This window comes from Oreochromis niloticus, linkage group LG19 (genome assembly GCF_001858045.2).
Source record: "Oreochromis niloticus isolate F11D_XX linkage group LG19, O_niloticus_UMD_NMBU, whole genome shotgun sequence".
Taxonomy (NCBI): Eukaryota; Metazoa; Chordata; class Actinopteri; order Cichliformes; family Cichlidae; genus Oreochromis; species Oreochromis niloticus.
Window position 1 is genome coordinate 19,942,859 of NC_031983.2, and position 20,456 is coordinate 19,963,314.

The 20,456-nt window shown below is 40.2% G+C and overlaps 1 protein-coding gene across 3 annotated transcripts in view; it reads right to left on the reverse strand.

The window, feature by feature from the left end:
* Positions 1-4,697: 4,697 nt before the first annotated feature.
* ppp2r3a (protein phosphatase 2, regulatory subunit B'', alpha) overlaps positions 4,698-20,456 on the reverse strand; it is a 56,190-nt gene continuing 40,431 nt past the window's right edge. For 2 of the 3 annotated variants that reach the window (XM_005477314.4, XM_019349074.2), the window contains exons 3-13: positions 12,309-12,593; positions 11,921-12,024; positions 11,721-11,823; positions 11,563-11,637; positions 9,228-9,471; positions 8,954-9,002; positions 8,767-8,856; positions 8,480-8,655; positions 8,223-8,341; positions 7,858-7,964; positions 4,698-7,754 (exon numbers count right to left, since the gene is read on the reverse strand). In XM_005477314.4, the coding sequence (XP_005477371.1) occupies positions 7,661-7,754; positions 7,858-7,964; positions 8,223-8,341; positions 8,480-8,655; positions 8,767-8,856; positions 8,954-9,002; positions 9,228-9,471; positions 11,563-11,637; positions 11,721-11,823; positions 11,921-12,024; positions 12,309-12,593 (1,446 nt within the window). In that variant the 3' untranslated portion in view covers positions 4,698-7,660. Of the gene's footprint in view, positions 7,755-7,857; positions 7,965-8,222; positions 8,342-8,479; positions 8,656-8,766; positions 8,857-8,953; positions 9,003-9,227; positions 9,472-11,562; positions 11,638-11,720; positions 11,824-11,920; positions 12,025-12,308; positions 12,594-13,572; positions 14,395-20,456 lie in introns of those variants that run through there. The other variant, XM_005477315.4, reaches the window with a different exon arrangement.

Genomic DNA, 20,456 nt, shown 5'->3' on the forward strand with positions numbered 1-20,456 from the left:
GGAAGGGCTTAGCTTTAAAACAAGAGAGAAATGAATTGTGCAACAGGGGCTGTAACTCAGAATCAAGAAGCTGTTCCCACAATTTTGAGCTGTGGAAACAATGTATGTGTAGCAGTTGGAGACAATCAGTCTGTGAATTAAAAAAAAATACCTTCTTGATTTAAATAATTCTGTTAACAAAGCCAAAGTAGGCCAACCTTGAGTGACGTGTTGGACCTTTACAGACATTTAGTCACATTAGATTAGATCTGTGGAGGAGAGCGGATGAGGAAAGACTGGAGGGAGCAGATCTTGGAACAGCAACGCAACTATTTCCCCTGTATGTCAGGGCCAGGCCTCCACAACTGCCAGATGTTTACCACCAACCCAGCTGCTTTCTCTCTTGCCTTCTTTCTCCTCATCTCTCCTCCTCAGATTTTTTTCTCTCTCTGAGGCTCTTTAAACCAAGCCCACCCTGTAATCATGCACACTCACCAAAGGGCTTTGAAGTAAGTGGAATGTGTCCAGCCATATGATAATATGCACTCTATATTCTTATAACAGATAGAAAGTAAAGAAGGGAAAGCGGGAAATGAGATTATTGGACAGCAGCCAGCTCTTCAGTGTGGTTTTCTACATGTTAATTATGCCCTTACTCCACTCTTAGATCTTGCACGTGTGTGTGTTTATGTATGCATTTATGGGTGTATGTTGTGTGTACATATGTAGTGTTTGTGTACACATTATCAGAAATGCTGGTCTAAGAGTGGGTAATGGGCTGATAATCGGCGCCTAGGAACAGAGAGGTGCAACATGATGGTGCGTGCATGTGTGTGTGTGCATGTAAGGTACTTCTTTCCAAAGATGTGAGGATGGAATTTACCTCATTATGAGTTCAAAAGAGTCAACCCAAGGCTCTCAGCAAACCAGCAAGTGCAGACATGTCTCCCACCTCTCTCTGCCCCCTCCAAACCTTTTCTTTCCCCTTTTTCAGTATGCAAGGCAGCTGGTTGGACCGTTATATACTAAAATGATTTCTCTGACATATGTGTTTGTACCTCCAAGCCCTGAATTGTGCATTTAATTGCAATACAGTACTGTGCAAAAGTCTTGAACTACCTCTGAGCTCTTCATATTTTGCAAGGCGAATGAGCAATAGTTGCAGTGATTTATTAAAAGATGTGCAATAATACATGGAAATATAGTATACAAGGCAAAAACAGACTTTTTAGACTTTAATGACCTTTAAAATCAATATTTGATATTGCCACCTTTATTCTTCAGCCAATCGTGTTCCATTGTGGGGTTTTTTCTGCCCAGGTATGCTTTTGCTGCATTGGCCTTTTTGTTTGCGATCATTCTTTTCAGATGGTATTCCATGATCATTCAAAAGCCTCCTGACCTCGTCCGTACACACAAATGACAATTTTAAGATACTGATTATCATTGCAGTTCTTGTGTAACTTGGCACACCTCAGTCTTTCCCTCCTGCTTCCCGTCCTTAAGAATGGCTTCCTGACAGCCACCCTTCCACTGAGACCATTCCTGATGAGGTTTGAGTGAAGAGTATGTGGATAAATGGAATGGTGAGATGCATCTCCCAGATCTCGTCTCAGGTGTTTGCTGGATTTTTTTTGTCCTGTTTTTTAAGGACATGACGTTCATCTCTTTTAGTTTTTCATTTGTCCAGTTTCCTCAATTTTTAAGGAGACAATGCATGCCATGGTGAGATATAACATGTTTTTGGCTAATACCTGTGTGTCAAACTTTGGCATTATGCATTACATCAGGATATATATGTAATGCAGTGAGAATTTAAATACAAATTTACCAACATGACATGCTACAAAGAGAAACTGTAATGTCAAAACGAATTATATCTTTTCTCTTACTTGGACTCTTTGTTACGGTGGCTAGGAAGTGCAAATCACATTTACAACATCAACAACAAAAGAACATTTCAGAAACCATTTTTACATTTAAAAAAAACTGTAAATGTGATTTGCACTTCCCAGCCACCGCACTTTGTTGTCTTTTACCATTTTAGGCTTGTTTTGAGGGTCTTTTGGCTCGAAATAGTTGGTATTAATATTCTATTTAGTATCTCTGGAACATCTGGAACAAGAAGCAATTTCAAAGGCTTTCTTTGCCCAAGCTCATCTCTTTGTGTCGCTTTGATAAGACGAATTGCTTCCAGTTGTTTCCTTCCTCTTTTCAGGACTTTCTCAGACAGCTTTATCCAAAGCTTATGTTTCTGGCATCACTGGTATTCGTGGAACAAGCACCGCACTCTACATTAATCAAGGCCTTACAGTGCCCATGCACTTCTCTTCGATGAGATGAATTGGTTCCAGTTGTTGCCTCGCCATTTTGTGGGTTTCCCAGTCAGCTTTATCTCTAGCTCAGTGTTTAGATGAGATTTGTATTTGTTGCATCTTTGCCAATCATGTCATATGTTCCATCTTAAAGAATACCTTCAAGTCATGACATCACGGTGGTGATTTCACACTGGCTGGGTCACCCCACCATAGGGTGGTGGGCGTTGGCAATCACAGCCATGGAATGTCTGTGACTCAATAAGGTGGGCCAGCGATCTGGTTTCTTTGTCCCTGACATTTGTGGAAAACAAGCAGAGTGCCATTTTAAACAATGACCAGTCCACTCTGACCTTCGCTGGGAGGCCAATTGCTCATGAGCAAATCACAATGTGACACCGTGCCAACTATTACACCATTGTTCGAACAATCAGTGCATTCAGAACAATAAACCCCCAGAAGAAACTGTGCCTGCAATCACCCTCATTTTGCCAAGAATTACATCCCTACAGAAATATATAACATACGTTTTCTTAAGTGCTATTTACACAAATCAGTTTTATCAAGATGGGTGAAAACACGGGGGTGGAACTAAAACACTGTGAAAACAGTTTTATCTAAAAGCACAGTCAGCTGAAGCAATCAATTTGTGTGATCACAACTTGTGAAGTAAAACAATATTATAATTAAAAGTTATGGTCCCCACAAGATGAAGCCTCCTGACATTTTCACAAACTTTTAAAAACATAAGAAGAATTGGTTACATGAAATAGTCCAAAAATGTTTTTTCTCGTATGTTTTAGGCAATCTAGCTGGATAGGTAGGATGTCCAGGAGATACAACTCCATCTCGTTCACACAAGGTTGCAATCAGATATCACAGTCTGTGTAGTAGAAAGTTGGCGGGGTAAAGACCCTTTAATGTTCAGTGGGATGCATGAAATACTTGCATTCTCCAGTGCATCTTCATCTTCAGTTACTTTGCCGACTTTTCCACTGTCATGACAACTTGAGAGCCATTGGCCATTGGGTGGACTGTGCCATGAAGAGACCTGGTGCAGACCTTTATAGCACAAAGGATGACAAAATAACGTTGCTGAGCTCATTTTTCTATAGTGCCATCAAACAAACAAAAAAAAAAACATGGCAGATCCATCAATGTTTGCTAAGGAGCTGGTTACCATTGTAACTTAAACACTGTGATTGGCATCACTGTAGAAACTTAAGAGTTTATTACATTTTTGATTGATGATAATATAACTGACAAAATGGCATTCAAGTGGCCCTAAGCTTATGTCCTCAGAATATGTCATTTTTCCATCCATCTTTGTAACCACTTATCCAGTTCAGTGTTGCTGGGGGCCACCATAGAGCCAACATAGAGAGAGAGAGAGAGACCCATATTCTTTTCATACTCGTTTGCACACTCATATTCATCTAATACACTGTAAACAATGCAATACCCGTTTTGCACACGCGCTACTGTAAAATTGCAAATGACAAAGTTCACAGGTTAGAGTCAATTGTCAATCATATATATTCCACCCAGTAATTTTCACCTCTGTAATATTCTTTATATTTATAGTTGAGCGATTTGAATATATTAGTGCTATTTCTTAAATTTGTAAACTCTGTAACATATTGTATTATTTAAATAGTTTAGTCTGTTACTGTTACTGTCTTCGAGCAACTGTAACTCACATAATTTCCTTAGGGATTAATGAAGTATTCTGATTTTGATTCATTGAATGCATTTTTTACCATTGTTCTATTGTATAAAATTACATATTACTTACAGTATTTTAGACACATTTTTGAGCCAATGCAACACACGCTGAGAGCCGGAACAATGACACTGTAAGCTGAATGGAGACTGTGTTTGCTACTACAGATTAAAAAAAGGTTGTGTAGCTCATTGGCTTACTTGTCACCAGTATAATCATGCTTCTAAGCAGGGACAGCAAAAATAGCTTGCTTGGAAAATTACACAGCTCAGCTGATGTAATCTACAATCACAATCAACCCTGGATTTTTGGTTGTTGCCAATTTGGGAATCTCCTAAATATCCCCCCAAAAAAGAAGAAAAAAAAAACCCCCTCAACAATGTGACTCATTGAACACAGACTTCCTGTTTAGCTCCTGCTCTTGTCATGGAGGCGTGGAGGCTCACTGCAGCGTCATACAAGCCATATAGGGTCAAATGTGAATTTGACAACAGATGAAATTAAACAACAACATGGAAAATCTTAGGCTTACAGGTGAAGAATAGCCAGCATCCGAGACGGGCAGGCAAACACCTTTAGGACAACAAAGTGTGTGTACACAGGAGGGAATAATGACGTGCATATGTCTGAATGTGACACGTGTGTCATGGAATAAGAGCATAAAGAGCAAAGAGGAAATATTTTTTTAAAACATCTTTATTTAAACTTTTAAACTTAAAATGAAAGCAACAAATAACAGGAGACTGGACAGAAAAAAAGAAAGAAAGATTGAAAGACTGAAAGAAAGAATTGATGGATGTAAAGAGGGAAAACCATGCCAATACAATAACCACCAGACTTTGCATCACATCCCAGCCTACTCAAGTTTCCTGTGCACAGATCAAAAATAAACTCTTTTCTCTTTTACTTTAAAAGTAAAGTAAAAGTCCTGCATGGCTTTGCTCCTTGCCTGATGCTTGGAGTGTGAGCACCAGGATACTTTGCATAGAACCAAAAAGTTGTCGTCCAGACTTGATGTCCCATCACCATAATTAGTTCTTTCTTGTATACCGTATAGGCGAAGAAATCTCTTTAAGAGTGAATGAATGTGATCACAGCAGTGAAAAATCTGTCTCAACAGTTTCTATATTAGATGATATCTTGTATCTACAAATTTTGTGATTGTCAGGTTGGGTAGAAAAGAGGATTTCACCCACTTCTGCTGATAAAATCCACTGCACGTCTAACACAAGCATACACACAGCTAACATAATTTACCCCCCATCCCAAAGCCACACAGTGGCACAGTAATACAAACCATCATATTACAGTTGTTATGTCCATAATGGCTCATTATTACTGTTAATAATATTATAATATTGCTTATTACAAAGCTAGAGAGATTTACAACAAATATAAAGCAGAAGTGGGGTGATCAAGGTCCTTAAAACCTTGCAGCATCCGCAAGCTGTCTTTTTTACCCTTCAACTGCAACTATACTATGGTGAGTCTGTACAGCAAATGCCAGAAAAGGATGTATGTATCGGTGAATTTAAAGCCACTGAGGACTACTACTAATTTAAGAGTTATACAAGGGCGCACACATCCACCGATCCTGGAGCACAATCCCCATGGCAACAAAACGGCTTGAAACAGAGCTACACAACACAGGCTCCTAATGCACACTCTTCTATCAGTGCAAACACACACTCCTAGCTATTACAGTAAATAAAGGAGTTAAAGGGTTCACAGACCAAACTCACATAGTGGCATCTAACCATAAACATCGATTGGGTTGTACTATAACAACTGGTTTTAAGAGATTTTAAGAAAAATGTGCCTGAAAAAAAATAAGGCTTCATCTCAGTTCAATTAATGGAAATTTCTGAATAACTATACAGCAATTGAGCAGTGATACATCTATGCAACACAACAGTGTGTTCTTAGCCTCTATAAAGCACAAACTGCAGTGTCAGGACAATTTACACTACAGAGAGTTCTACTGGAAACTCTTCAGCATGTCTTCTGTTGTTTGAATAACAGGAACACGTGTTCAGAGAATCATTTTTCTAAAAGCCACAAACACTGTAGTGAAGTGCTGTTTGAAATCTCAAACGTATCTACGTAATGGTTTGGCGGCATGATACCACTACATATGTGAGTTTAAAATTTGTTTTAGGCAACCTATTTATGAAAAGGCATCTTTAGTGGTGTGTTTTTCTGTGTTACAGGTAGAGTGGACTTCAGAAATGCTGATAAACAAATGATCAATAGTGATGAGATGTAAACAGGTATGTAAAGGGGGATACATTTGCAGAGACTAAAAGACAGTAACAGTTCACATGAATTAGAAGGCAGTGTACAAATTCAAAAAAGGATGTGAGAGAATAAACTGAGAAGATAAATCTGATGATGAAATGACAGAATGACTTTTCCCCTTTCTCTCTTTTTAACTTAATACAATAAAGCTCAGCTTTCTGTGTAATGTACTGTATCCTGTGCATCTGTCTTGGATGTGCGCTGAGCTTACTCAAGCCCCATGTTTTTGTTCTACACTTCTGCTTGTCAAATTGAAAATTCCATAAAAAATAAAGGTTTAACAAAGAAAAGAAAAGAAAAGAAAAGAAAAGCACGATGTGGGAAAACATACAGTGAGATGTTGATGAGACTGGCAGGAATCAATTACAAATCGTAGGCACATCTATTGTTTCATTACAAATGTTACAGGTGGAAATGTTTGGGCAACTCTACCGGAGAGTCTGATATGACTGGCATTGTGCATATCCCATATCTTTCACCATTATCTGATTGAGAATTAATACATTGAAATTGTAGAGCTTGAACATATCTGTCCATGACTCCAGAGAGCGTCCAGAGGTGGAGCGCTGATAGTGCTGCAACAATAAAGAACAGCTCAGGCTGTGCAGTGAACTAAACTCCTTCACAGAAATGACAGGCAGCCATCAAGCACTGTGCAGGCCATGGATGGCATGCAGTACCACATACTGGCCACTGAGTGGAGGTGCTGATATAACCGCTCAAGGTGTTCTATGGCCTCTAACTAAAGGGACTAACAGCTTCCTTTACGAGAAACACAGCGACAAGATGCTCACACAGCAGGTTTCTCAAGGCAGTGTGTGTCATATTTTTAAGCAGTGGACTGCTGCTCTTCAATGGCAGTGTCTATCATTGTCATTATTTTTCTACCTGCCAGTTTCTCCCACTAGATGCCTACTTGTGTGCCTGGCAGGCTTCCTGTCAGTCTAGCTTGATTCTGAAAAAGATTGTCCTTTGGCAGGATTGTCAGTAGAGAATTCACAATAATTACATTATTTTACAGTTAAGTGTTTTTCTTTGAGTCCTTCTTGAGCTTACCAAACTTCTGTCTTTGGCTTCTGTGGAGCAAAAAGCTGGAGGCAGGGACATTCTTTTTTGTGTGAATACAGATGCATTATTGCACCAGACACCAGAACAGTACTGGTTTATGGCCATACTCACACACACATACAATACAATAACTCCACAGAGAAATCATGAGACAGGAGCCAGAATTCCTTTCTCTGTCTGTCTTTCGATCCATGTATGGATGCATATATCCAGCGTGGCCCTCCATCACCTTGCTGCTTTCTGTTTACCAGAAAGAGAAGCCCAAGAATTCCAAGTTTTATGCAGACAGGTCTGATATGACCAGTTTTTCCATTTTCCCAATTTCTCCAGGAACTTGAAGCTCCTCAGATTCATAGTCATCATCAAATGACCTGGGAACACAACAGAGAGAACTGATATACACCTTTATTCTTAATAAAAATGATAAACTTTTAGTTAATAACGCGAATGAGTGTGAACGTGTCTACGCCTTACCCCTCATGCAGCTGTTCATTTGCAGTCTCCTCTGCCACTAGTATCTCATACTCCTCTGAGGCATATTTATCCCAGTCAGATGGCTCTGGACCTTCACTATCAATGTCCTGGAGCACCACAAACACAATACATATTGGTGTTTTATAGCTTTAGATAAAATACACAAAACTAAAACAAAATAATAATAATAAGCGAAGAAGCTATATGGCACTAGAAAAAAAATCCAGCTGGAGTATACACTGTGGAGAGTCACAATTTCGAATCACTAATAACCTAACATGCATGCCTTTTGAGTGGGCCATCACAAGATCAAGAAGATCCACAGTTATAGTTGAATATTATAAATAAAAGTTGAAGATTTGCACCTTTTGCACAGCAAATGGGTCTCTCTGCTCATGGTCCAGGTACTTCTCCAGGTTGAAGAAAGTGTCAAAGAATATGTGAGCCATCCGGCAGTGTTTCAAGTCACTCAGAGTTATCTTACCTAAAGGAAATAAAACAAACACACATGCAGGTGTAATGTCTCAAAAGCACAATGGCAGTGTTTGGCCGTCTACTGATTAAAACATAATTGTGAAATAAGAAAACAAAAGAGCAAGGGCAAGAAAGTTTGAGCACTAACCTGGGCTCTCAGGTTTGACCAGGTCGAGCATCTGGCAGAGCAAATCCTGAAAGGGTAGAGGCTCGATGCCCATTCTTTCCATCCTCTCACACTGTTCTTCATAAAAATACTCCAACTCAAACATGGAAAGGACACCATCACCATCCACGTCCATGCAGCGGAACCAGTACTCTATACTGGAAAGACAGGTAACAAATGTGTTACGCACAGACTCAGATTATTAGTCGCATACCTGCAGTGTACTAATCTAATCAATCACACACATATCGGAACAACTTTTGAAATACCTGGTGGGATTTTTTTTGTCTTCCTCAGATATCAGAAACCAGACAAACTCAGCGTAGCTCATCCTGCCTTCTCTCTGCACAGCGTTACCCCTGGAAAGAAAAGAGACAGAACCATTTAGATTCCCTACCGTTATTATAGTAAAGTAATTGGCTACGTATGCTTGTTCGCGTGTGGGTTTTTACTCACCGAGTAACAGCCCCTGAAAATAATCTCTCAATGATTCTGTTTGAGGATGCTGTTAAAATGGGAGATTGAGAAGAGGAAGTAAATACACAGAAATGAAATGTAACTGTTTGTAAATCACTGAAAGTACATTAAAATCAAACGCTTAAGTACTGATTCAGACAATTAGATTTTTGGCTCAGTGCTCATATAAACAATTAGAAAGACCCCAATTGAACTGCTATGGAGGTCTTTCAGCTGGGGGAAGTAAATCCTTAACTGAGATTTGTTTTCTTACCGTGGTTGTTGTATCTCCCCAGATCTTTGGGGTCAATGTACAGATCATGATCAGTGTCCAGCTCCCAAAACTTGCAGTAGATGACGTAAAAGTGTTCGTAGGAGAAGTAGTCAGTGATCTGGTTGATGTCGTCCTCTTCTTCCAGCAGGGCCAGAGTTTGAAGGAAATTGCTCCGGCGTAGCTCCATCATTGTGATACGACCTTTCCATGACCGGTTCACTACGTAGTATATCCGCTGGATCACCTGTGATAACATTATAGTAGAACAACGACAAAGACAATTCTATTATATAATAGTTTTCATAAAATGTGCTAATAAAACCAAAGTAAAGTTTCACGGTTAATGTAAAAACCTTTCAAAATTAATCCTATAATTCAGTATCTTCCAAATATCAAGACCTCACTATATTTTTTAAAGGAGGTGAGTTTATTAAATTATGAGGGGCATCTTTCATAATTTCTGAAAATTTTAACATTACATTAACTTTTAACCAAAAAATGATAAATATATCCATAACAGTGGAGTAGAGATTTATTAATTCTTGATTAGGCTTTTAACAGAATTATTAATAAACCTATTCAGTAATTACAATCGCCTTTGCGGTCTTCAATTAATCATAGAAACTTAATTTGTCCAATTAAAATTTATGTATTTTACATCTGGTGGTTTTTGTATTGGCGATTCTAAAAAGTTAAAATCAAGGCAAGGTCTAAAACTGATACTGTGAAACTAAAAAAAACCATGATGACACTTTCACGAGGTCTGTACAAGCCCCGTCATCCAGATATATTAAAAATATTCCTCATCTAGCCAAGAGGGAGACCCACAACACTGGATTATCATCCATTTTCTGGTACATGGACCTCCAGGGGTTACAAGCGTCTCATACAGTAGCACGTCAGTTGGTCTAAACTGAATAGGAAGTGTCATAAAATGGGAATGCAGAGGGTGTCTCTATGGAAAGGGATGGTAGGGAATGCATCAGTGTTTCCGTGAAGTCACCGTAGGCTGACGCATCGGTGCAGTAAAATCTCAGTACTTTTAAAAAGCAAACCCTCAGCTTTCACAGCTGTCCCCGTCTACATTCAAAGACTCACATGCTCTACTGTTAATGTTACACAGCTGAGGCACACAGAAGCTGTTTTGCTGACAACATAAGAGGAGTTTGTGAATACTGCTCTATAGTGAGAGTAGGAAGCAGGTGGAAGAGAGTGTAGAGAGGTGGAGGTATGTTCTAGAGATAAGAGAAATGAAAGCCAATAGAAGCAAGACAGAAGAGGGAGGCAGGTGGAACAGTGAACCTGCAAGGAGCAGAGATAGTGAAGACAGATGAGTTTAAATAGCAGGGCTCAAATACCTAAGATTTTGGCTAAAAGTCACCAGAATGCATAGGATTATGATAGGATTATAAAGACAAATCGGATTGAGTGGTTTGGAGACAAAGTGAGACAGACAAGGCTGACATGGTTGGACATGTACAGAGGAGGGTTAGCGGATATATTAGTCAAAGGTTGTTGAAGATGGAGACAAAAACCACAGAAAAGATTTATGAATGTTGTGATGAAGGTCATGCAGAGGGTTGACATAATAGAGGAGGATGCTAGGGCTAGTGTGAGTTGGAGGCAAATGTCCACTGTGGCAAAATGAGGAAAAGGAGCAGGTGAAGGAAGAATATATGATTTGTTGGGTTTTTGTTGTATTTTATAACCTCATCAAGTGATTTTTTGGGGATAATTGGATCATTTTTAGACCAAATGGTTGTTATGGAAAAATATTATTTTATTTGGGGCATGTTTTAGCTTTTATTTGACATGAAAGAGGAGGCTAGATAGTAAGGTGGGGAGAATAGTATTCACAGCAGAGTCTGGCACAGACTTGAATTCAGGCTGCTGCAGGAAGGACTTTAGCCTTCAGTATAAGGGTCATTATAACTCAATCAGGTGAACTACAATGGCACCCCTAGGACAGAATATTAAAGTGTCATTAAACAGAAAAGATCTTGAGAGAGTTAATTGCTATTCACTGTTACAGTCACGTTTTAAATGTTTCTGTTATTCACTGGTAATGTGCTTCTACTTTTGAAGTTTTCTCATCTTGAAGCCAGTTAATCTAGTTTCCATTACTCGCCTGTGGTCACGAGCTTTGGACATTTATTGTATAAACAAGGCCATTGATACATGTGGCCATAAAGAGCTTCCTCATTACTGTGGCGCTTAGTCTAGAACTGCTATTCCTTTTCAGTTAACCGAGCTTGTGAGATACGCTAAAACACAATCTTACAAATAAATATATTTTTAAAAAACACAGCTGATCTCATTGGTTTTTGTCATTTACCGTTGTTATGTAGCGTGAATGGAATTCAGGTGCATCCTTCAGAAACGTGAGCCCAGGATGTGTATCTACAATGTCCTAATCAAACAGGGAAAAAAATAGTATATAGAGTTAACAGAGTACAGAGTTGCTTATTTCATTTATATTGGTATGATATTTACCTGCAGTAGAGGAATAAAGTCTTCCTGTTCCAAGTAGTTACAGCCAGGTTTAGCCAGCAAGTAAACAAACTTTGAGGCATCGTCATGGCAACTGTGCAACAACCTGCAAGAAAGGAGAGGAGAGACGTATGATATCAAAGCCCGGTTGCATCTTTTTTTCTTCTATTTGTAAGACTTTGATGAACATGCGTGTGTCTTACTTCCTCCAAGTTGCAATGAACGAGTGAACAGACACAAAGCCCGTCCTCTCACCACCTGCTGCGTAGAACATGGGTGCTTTCCAGTAAAGTGGACACCCGCATGCCTGAATGGAAACACAACAACCGCCCGTATGACCTTACTCTGAACAACATGTTTGTTTCCTAGAGTTGCATTGCTTAGAAAGAGCACTGCTTTAACAAGGCCACTACGTGCAGTGATTTCTCAGGAAAAACAAAAGCCTTCTGGGAAATGTAAAGAAATCTCAGGTCTCAATATGAATGTTGGTATTGCAACCGCCATACTGGAATTAAATGTAGATGCTTGCCTTTGTCTTAATAAAGTTTGTTCTATTCCGAAAAACAGGTTAGGGGATAGTTGTGATTTTACCTTGGCGACCTTGCCCATTTCATAAATATCAGCCTTCTCCTCCTCAAACTCGGTGAAGACTGTCTCAATGGCAGCAATGGCTGCATCGTGGTTGGCAGCCGGGCCCAGGGCAGGAAGCCCACGAGGGTAGTAGAACCTGGGAATGTTAATGGCAGGAGGAGGAGGGGTGACTATCACGGGAGCTGGAGGAGGGCTGGGTGAGCGTGGCGTGGGGGCTGGTGTGGCTGTGGTTGCAACTGGAGCGGGAGGAGGTGTTCCGGGTTTCTTTTCTGGTTTCGACTGGACCTGAAAAGAGAGAAGGGAGATCATGTGTGGGAAAGGACAAGCATGGATGGGTGTTAATTAGCTGTTTGTGGTCCTAACTTTAAACATCATATTTCAGCTTTTTTTGAGACAATGTTCCAGTGACTGAAACACTGCAGTCTCGGTGGCTTACTGATTCAAACTACCTGCCTTAGTCTAGATGTACAACGTACCTTGCTTCCCTAACTTTGTACGCATTTTAATGAAAAGCACAAATAAGAATGAAGAATTTAATCACTGTCATAGATAATTTTCCCCAGAGCTGTAGATAAGATACAATTTCACCGCAGTAGGATAGAGAACCTACGTAAAAGGTTGAACTGGAAACTCACAGTGACTCATAAACAACACACAAGAGACTATTTTTTCCTGCCATTCTGTTAGTCATAGATGAGTACAAAGTGGTCACAAGTGCACTTTTATTTTAACCTTTGGCAAGAAAAGTTCCAGGTGTCAGAAGACACATCCACACATTCAGTCCTCAGAAAAATCTCAGAAAAAAAAATATGTTACCAAATAACCACATCCTAAATGTGATACACAACCAATTTTCAATAGCTAATTATTAAAATATGAAGACCAAAACTGGAGCTTAATCAACACTGCATCTTAAATCAAAAGTCATTGTGTTCCCATAGGAACTTCCTGGTCTCTTCTCTTGGGTCTTCATACTGTATTGAGCAGGACAGCTGTAGCAGTCCTCTCCTTCTCACCGTTCATTCTGTCACTCTATTCCTGCACCTCCTGGCCTATTAATACCCTGCTGGTATCTGCCTCAGAATAGTTTGTCTTCCCTGGCATGTCACTCTGTGTGTGTTAGAGCAACCAGATGCATCTAATGTATGTGTGTGTACACAGATATACATTTACATCTGCACATCTTTATGTGTTTATAATTATTATTTATGATTATTACATGCACACTTGCACCCTGCCTGTCTTGCTTGTTGAACTGACTGACCTGTTGTTGCTGGAAAGACTTGATTCTTTTCTTGAACCGTGAGGGGAGGACAAAGTCACACCCCTTGGCCAGAAAGGCCAGCTCCCCCCTGAGGTCAGGGTCCCTCCGTAACGATGCCTCCTTGATCATCATGGTGGAGGCTGAGGCTCACAACACCCCACCAGACACGGACACTGATGTGGCTAACGACAGGGCGACTACAGATTCACCAGCTTGCCCAGCAAGTGATAAGAAAAGGGATGAACTAGATTTACCTAACAGCTCAGATATCCAGGAGCCAAAACTGGGAAACCACTTCAGGAAATCAAAGAATATCCAGCACGTGTGGCATTTCATGCAAAGTGTCCTTTAGGAATTATTCGCACTGAAAATCGGTCTCCTTCAAACTTCACATTTATACTCATGCTCCCAACACTTTGTCCTGTGCAGCAGTAATCCAGCAGTGTTTCTATGTAAAAAGGCGATCCTTAGACGTCCTGTGCTACAGTGCAGGACGGGAGGCAAAACATGGTACCGGGCTGTTTTATGGCCAAATGCAATCCCAAATCGCAGCTTCTTTCTGGGGAAGAAACATTGAGGTGTCCCCCTGTCAGCTCTGAATGTATGTATTTGATGTAGCCTCACTGGTGCCTGCTGTTCCAAGCTGGGCTCTGACAAACTGCACTGAGAAACATGAGCCATGCCTGGCAATACACACACATATAACAAACCGGCTGTCCTGAGCATTAGGGTGGTGGGAGGCGGGGAAGTGCAACCATGTTGCATATCTTGGCGTAGTGTTTTGCAGGATATGAGCCCTCCTCTGTTCCTGCCTCCTCCTGCCGACTAAAGTTAGCCAGTGGGAAGTTACAACTCAAAGTGACTGTGATTGAAATAATTTTACTGCAGACAGGAAGCTTAAGTTGGTGCTTCAGGGTGAGTGGGTTGGACAAGCAAGCTGAAATATTTTCATAGCGGTAATTTGGGAGGCAGTGTTGAATCAGCGGGCGAGACACCTGTCGTTATATCTGTTGACAGAATTTCCACTGGGCAAGCTCAAAGACTCAAAGCAGCATTCCCTTTTGAACATAATGAAAACCCACAAGTGTCACCCTGCTTTAGAGCCAGTCAGGAACCAAAAAAGGAACCAAGTTTTCAGTTATCAAATTTTATTAAAGTAATCACCTCTGCATCATCTAGTTCTCTGCAAAATCAACAACGCAGAAGTAGCAGTTTAATTTTTGGAAGTATTAGATTTTCTATGCTCTTTAATGTATGGACACCAAAGGTTAGTAGCAATATCCAAATGTGAAATATCAAACCGCATTACTGCTCCTGAAGGGTGAATGAATAGATAGATGGACAGTACTGATAAATTTCCACGCATGGTAATAGCTAATTAAGACTGAGAATAAATAGAGCATTAAGTGGCAGCAGCGTGTCCTCGAATGCTCCCTGAAAGGCTTCCCTTAAATTTACCAAGGCTGAGCTAAAACCCTTTCGATGCCAAGCAACACCAATCTGAAGCCGAACAGAGAGGGGATCCCTCAGGATGTACGGGGTGACCCATTTTAAATCTGTCCAGCTCAAATACCTAGAAGTCTAGGACAGCACCCTAGATGTCTGCACATACTGTACTTGATACATCATGACTGCCACTAACAACTTTATTTAATACACTGCGTTACTTTCATCTTGGTCCAATGGTTCGTTTTATAGCTTGAACAATTTTTTCCCCTGTTTTTCTACTACTGTATTTTTTCCCCATTTGTGACACTATTGTTGCTGCCAGTTTGAGCCATACTTGGCTGTCATTACTGAGTATGTGCCAGCATGGTGTGTGAATAGCAACTGAATAAGAGAGCTTTCTTAAACTGCATACAGAGAGGTTCAGTGTGCATGCATGTGTGTGAGTGGCTTTCCAGAAAAATAAATGAGTCAGCTTGTATTTTAGGGTAACTCCTCTCAGATCTCTGTGTGCCCTGTCGAATTCTTTGGAACAACTGGGCTCCGTACTGAAGCGAAGGTTGCATACCGATCCCGCACACAGATACAGATACTGTCACATGCACACATTATCTACTTGCTAGCGACCTATTACCTCCATGCTTCAGAGGGAAACATTATACAACAAATATATTGTATCACTCGACAAATGTGCACTAGATTCTCACCAGCCTATTATCTCATGTGAAATCCCACCCTGCTTTTTGACCCTTTTCTTTTTTTCTCTGCTTTCTTTTATCCTGGTCAATGAAAGGGAGTTCATTCTCTCCACTTCCTCTGCACAACCTCTTCATCTGTAGCAACGAACTTGTGATATCATAAATCTCTGTATAAAGAGATACAGTACTTGTGTGAGAGTGTAAAGGGAGCCAGAGAGGAATGCCACCAGGCAGCTGTGTGCTCTTTTCCTGTGACTGACAGTCAGTGTAACCCTGCCCTGTCAAAATTGCTCCGCTTGGTCCTAAAACCCTTGTTCTTAAATCTTAACTTCCCTCCTTGAATCTTGAATGTTCTGTGATGATTAGCCTGCTATTAAAGATAAAAAATAACAGAAAAAAATGAATAAAAACAGCCAATTTACTAAGCTATACAAACTGTAAAACTCCTGAGACGGTCCACGACAGTATGTATGAAGGTAGTGAGCTCAGGTGACATGAAAACACCCACTGGGACAAACTGTTCCTACAAGAAGGGACACATGAGGCCAACAGAAATGCAACATCAAGGCAGAATTTTGATTAGTTAATTACTCAACTTAAAATAAATAATTGAATAGTAAAGAATTTCATATTCAAGCTGTACTTATAATCAGCTTAAATATGAAATTCTATATGAAATGGATCTGATAACTGAGCATAGACAAGAAAATGTGCTTGTGTAGTTTCTCTGTGGTCTACCAAGCATGTTAACATCTTTTAATTTAGTTGTTTTTAATAAAAAAAAAAAACAATTAAATTGTATTCATCACACCACAATATTCTAAACAAATAGCTGGTGAACTTAAGGAGCTAACCAAACAAATGTTTCCCTCATGGTGGACCAAAACATCTGATACCGACTCATTATCAGATATATCCTTCTGACACTGACTCAATATCAGATGAATACAATAATAGAGAATGTATCCACCTGGTCCTGACTCAAACAGTGGGACCAGTTAGATCAGACAGACTGCTCTGACAACAGGAAGATCTATTGGGATAGACTATTTGGTCATCTTGTCAACTATGTTGCACATCAGCAATCTACTGATAGCCCCCCTAAGTTTTAAAAAAATGATTTATTGTTGTTGTGCATCCTGCTTCCTCCCTAAATATACATGGTTTGAACCGACTTTTCTTACACAGACAAGAGACAAGAAGGATAACAGTGAAGAGAAACTATGACGGCTGATGGAAGTTTAACAGGAACAAAAGGCAGCGTAACAGGTGTGTGTGTGTTATGTCTGCAAAAGCTTTTCTCTGCCCACCCCTCAGATCTAATCCAGCCACACAGAAACAGGTGAGTCAGCAGCCTTCACAGCACTGATCAAATAAATGCACGATGGGAAGCACAGCAGGTCAGCTGTCGAACAACAACTGCCGCCTTCATCCGACTGTTAACACACTTGACATGCACACGTGTGCTCCTGCAGTCTTTACTAGTGCATTGATACATGTCTCTAATTTGTCGGGGCATATTACACATGTGGCTGTGTGCGGGTGTGCACGTGCGCCTTGATGGATTCACTTAACACGAACTGCTTCTCCAAGTCTTTCAGAGCAGCTGAATAGTGTGAACATAACAACTTCCTAAACACACACACACATGCACACACACACCTGCTCTATGAAACTGCCTGTCCGCTGTGTAAAATTATCTGTGTAAATATAGCCACCGATTTCACGTTTATTTCTGCTTCAGGCACCAGGCAGACTTAACACACACACACACACACACACACACACACACACACACACACACACACACACACACACACACAGATAGATGCACAGATGACAACAAACACTGAGAAAGACATGTTTGTCAAGTCAAAATTAAATTTGCTTGTAAAGCTATAGCCAACCATTTACTGTTTAACTGCACTGCTTAGATATTCTAATATGGAAATGTTCTGACACAATTTACTACTATCATAATAATAATGTGATAATGCCCTTATAGTTCTTTATACAGTATTTTAAAAAAGGCTTAAATTACTGAAATATCCATGCACACTTTTAAGTACATAGGAGAATTACAGCAACTATTTTATCATTGGCAAGTGTGCACAGTTATGCATGCCAGTCTCATAATTTTATGTAATGTTATTTCTAATTCTTGCAATGAAACCAAGTAGGACAAATAAAGTTTAAACTTGAACCCGATACACATGGAACAGGCTACTATCGCCTCTCCATCCATCTGATTATACACACACACTCACTTTAGACCAGGCTTGCCAAATGCCATCTCCATGGTGATAACCCTTTCCCTGGATCGAGCGGAGGGAGGAATGCTCCCAGGGTTCCCGTGCCAACAGTGGAAAACAGAGTTGACATCGCTGCTCTGTTCTTTATTCCCCATTCTCTCTTCCTCTCAAGAACACACACGCATGCATACAAACACACTGATACATACGCGCCCACACACACGGTTACCTTGGGAACCTCCTCTCTAAACTTGGAAGAATGAACCGAGTTAAAGTCCTGCTTCTGTGATAGACAAAGTTAATCAGTGCTGGCTACGGTCTAACTCACATCCGAATCACAGGAAGACAACATGGGAGCAGTTAAAAACACAGCTGCTCTAATTGTCTGACTGGAATCAGACACTGACCTATATTATTACACAGCTAAAAGTCCAGTTATTTTTTTGTCAACGAAAAAAATAATAAATCCTAATACGTACACAACAGGGTCTTGTATTTATAAGATTTGGATATGTCTGAGATTACCTATAAACTAAATAGAGCCCTATATTTTCTATTTTGGGTGTTTACAAATCTTCATAAACAGATATTAAAGAAGCTACAAAGAGATCATTTTCCACGTGTTAGATCTGTGATGCTCATATGCACTTTATTGCTAAACGCTTACCTGGCATGGAAATGTAAAACATTAGCACGCAATTTTAACTCAATATAAACTGCCCCAGTGGTCACAGAAGGGGCCTCCTAATGTTACGAAAATATTTATAGAAGTTTAGTGTCAATTTTTTGCTTATTCCTGGGAAACTTGCCAGACAAGCTACATCTGAAAAATTACCCAGTGAACCATTTCCCTTATCTGGGAAAAGAGCCTGTCAACAACTAATGTTTAATAACAACAAACTCCAGTCCTTCACTGGCATTTATTTTTATACATATGGCTAACAGGGCAGGTTTTGCGTTACATTTCCCATGGCTATCTTAGGATTTAGAGCAAGTGAGCTAATCCTACATCAGCAATAGTTTTGGTCCTCAGCATGGAGCTACAGTGAGGGAGCTGTCACTAGAGTGCAGCAAGAGACCTCAAACCACCAATACCAGAGAACATCGGTCCTGCTTCCTCTATTTTTTCCAGAACAGAACAGAAAACATAAAAGGTAGACAGGAATGTTGCAAGGCATAATTATTTAAATATATAATATTTTGGAATATTAAAAACAACACTCTGTACATGACACTCAGATAGCACTAAAGCATGCACACAACGGACATAATCCTAAATTGCAGCTCATTTAAAAACCAACAAAGAAACACTGCTTTCTTCTAACGTGCAACATAAGAAAAAATATATCAGTCTGTATCAACATAATATCAGACAAAAGGTAACATTTCTCTTAGACCAAGTATACTGCATCACTGTCCATCCAACTGTATAATTGTGAAAATGTCACAATCAGTGGAGATTATGTTTAAACATGGAGTCATTTTCTCTAAAAAAAAATATATATATCAATATTGCAACAAAAACAGTTAAGTGAAAAGTTTCATTGGGAAATTAATTTTCTAGTTTCATATATCAGTTAGTTCACGGATCCTCCTGTAGATGATGCTATAAGCCTTATTACTTTCAAACAGGGTGAAATCAGACTGCAAGCTTATAAAGTACTTTATGGTATGGTTGGGCCTTACAGTCACTAGGGGGTAGCAGCTGTCTAACGGTTATCACTTGTGAGCAGTTTGTCACTTTAATTAGACTGTGACCATGCACCTGACAGAAGATGCTTGTTTCTGCTGCCATTGACCTTGTTGGCTCTGCTTCAAAATGTGTGAAATGACCTGATGGAGTTAGAGGTCAGGATGAAGAAAAAGGAGTCCAATAACTCCGTTATCCTACTCGTCTCTGGGTTGCATTCCACTCTTTCTGAATTCCTTCTGTGCCTCCTAACTTAACGAGCACACGTACATTTTCAGTGAAGACATCCAAACATGTTAGTTTTGGCCAAGCGGTGAGAGTATTATAGCGCTGAGGGAGTTTTCTGGAGAAATCCCACAGGACATTTTGGGTGGAAGTGGGTGAAGGGTGAGTTCAAAGGGAAATGAGGGAGGGGAAGAGTGGGGGCTAAATAGGTAGACTGGAAGTAGATGGGTGGGGGTAGGTGACACCCAAGCTTCTACAGAGTCATGGTGTTCTGGAACATTGGCAAACTCTTTCACGTGGAAAGAAACACACACTCACACACACACACAGTCGGTCACACCCACATCAACACAGTCACATAAACCTAAATCTCCCCCTGGTGCCATGATTCTAAGAGGGAGTCCCCATCAGCCAATCGCACTGCAGAACTGATATTCTGGGGTAGGGGAATCCCACCGCCTACCTAATGCTTATAAACATGTTGTGCTGGTTTTCATGGTGACCCGGCAGGAGGCCCAAAAACTTGCACACCGGTGACTCTTGCTGAGATTAAAACCTTTCAGATGAATAAGT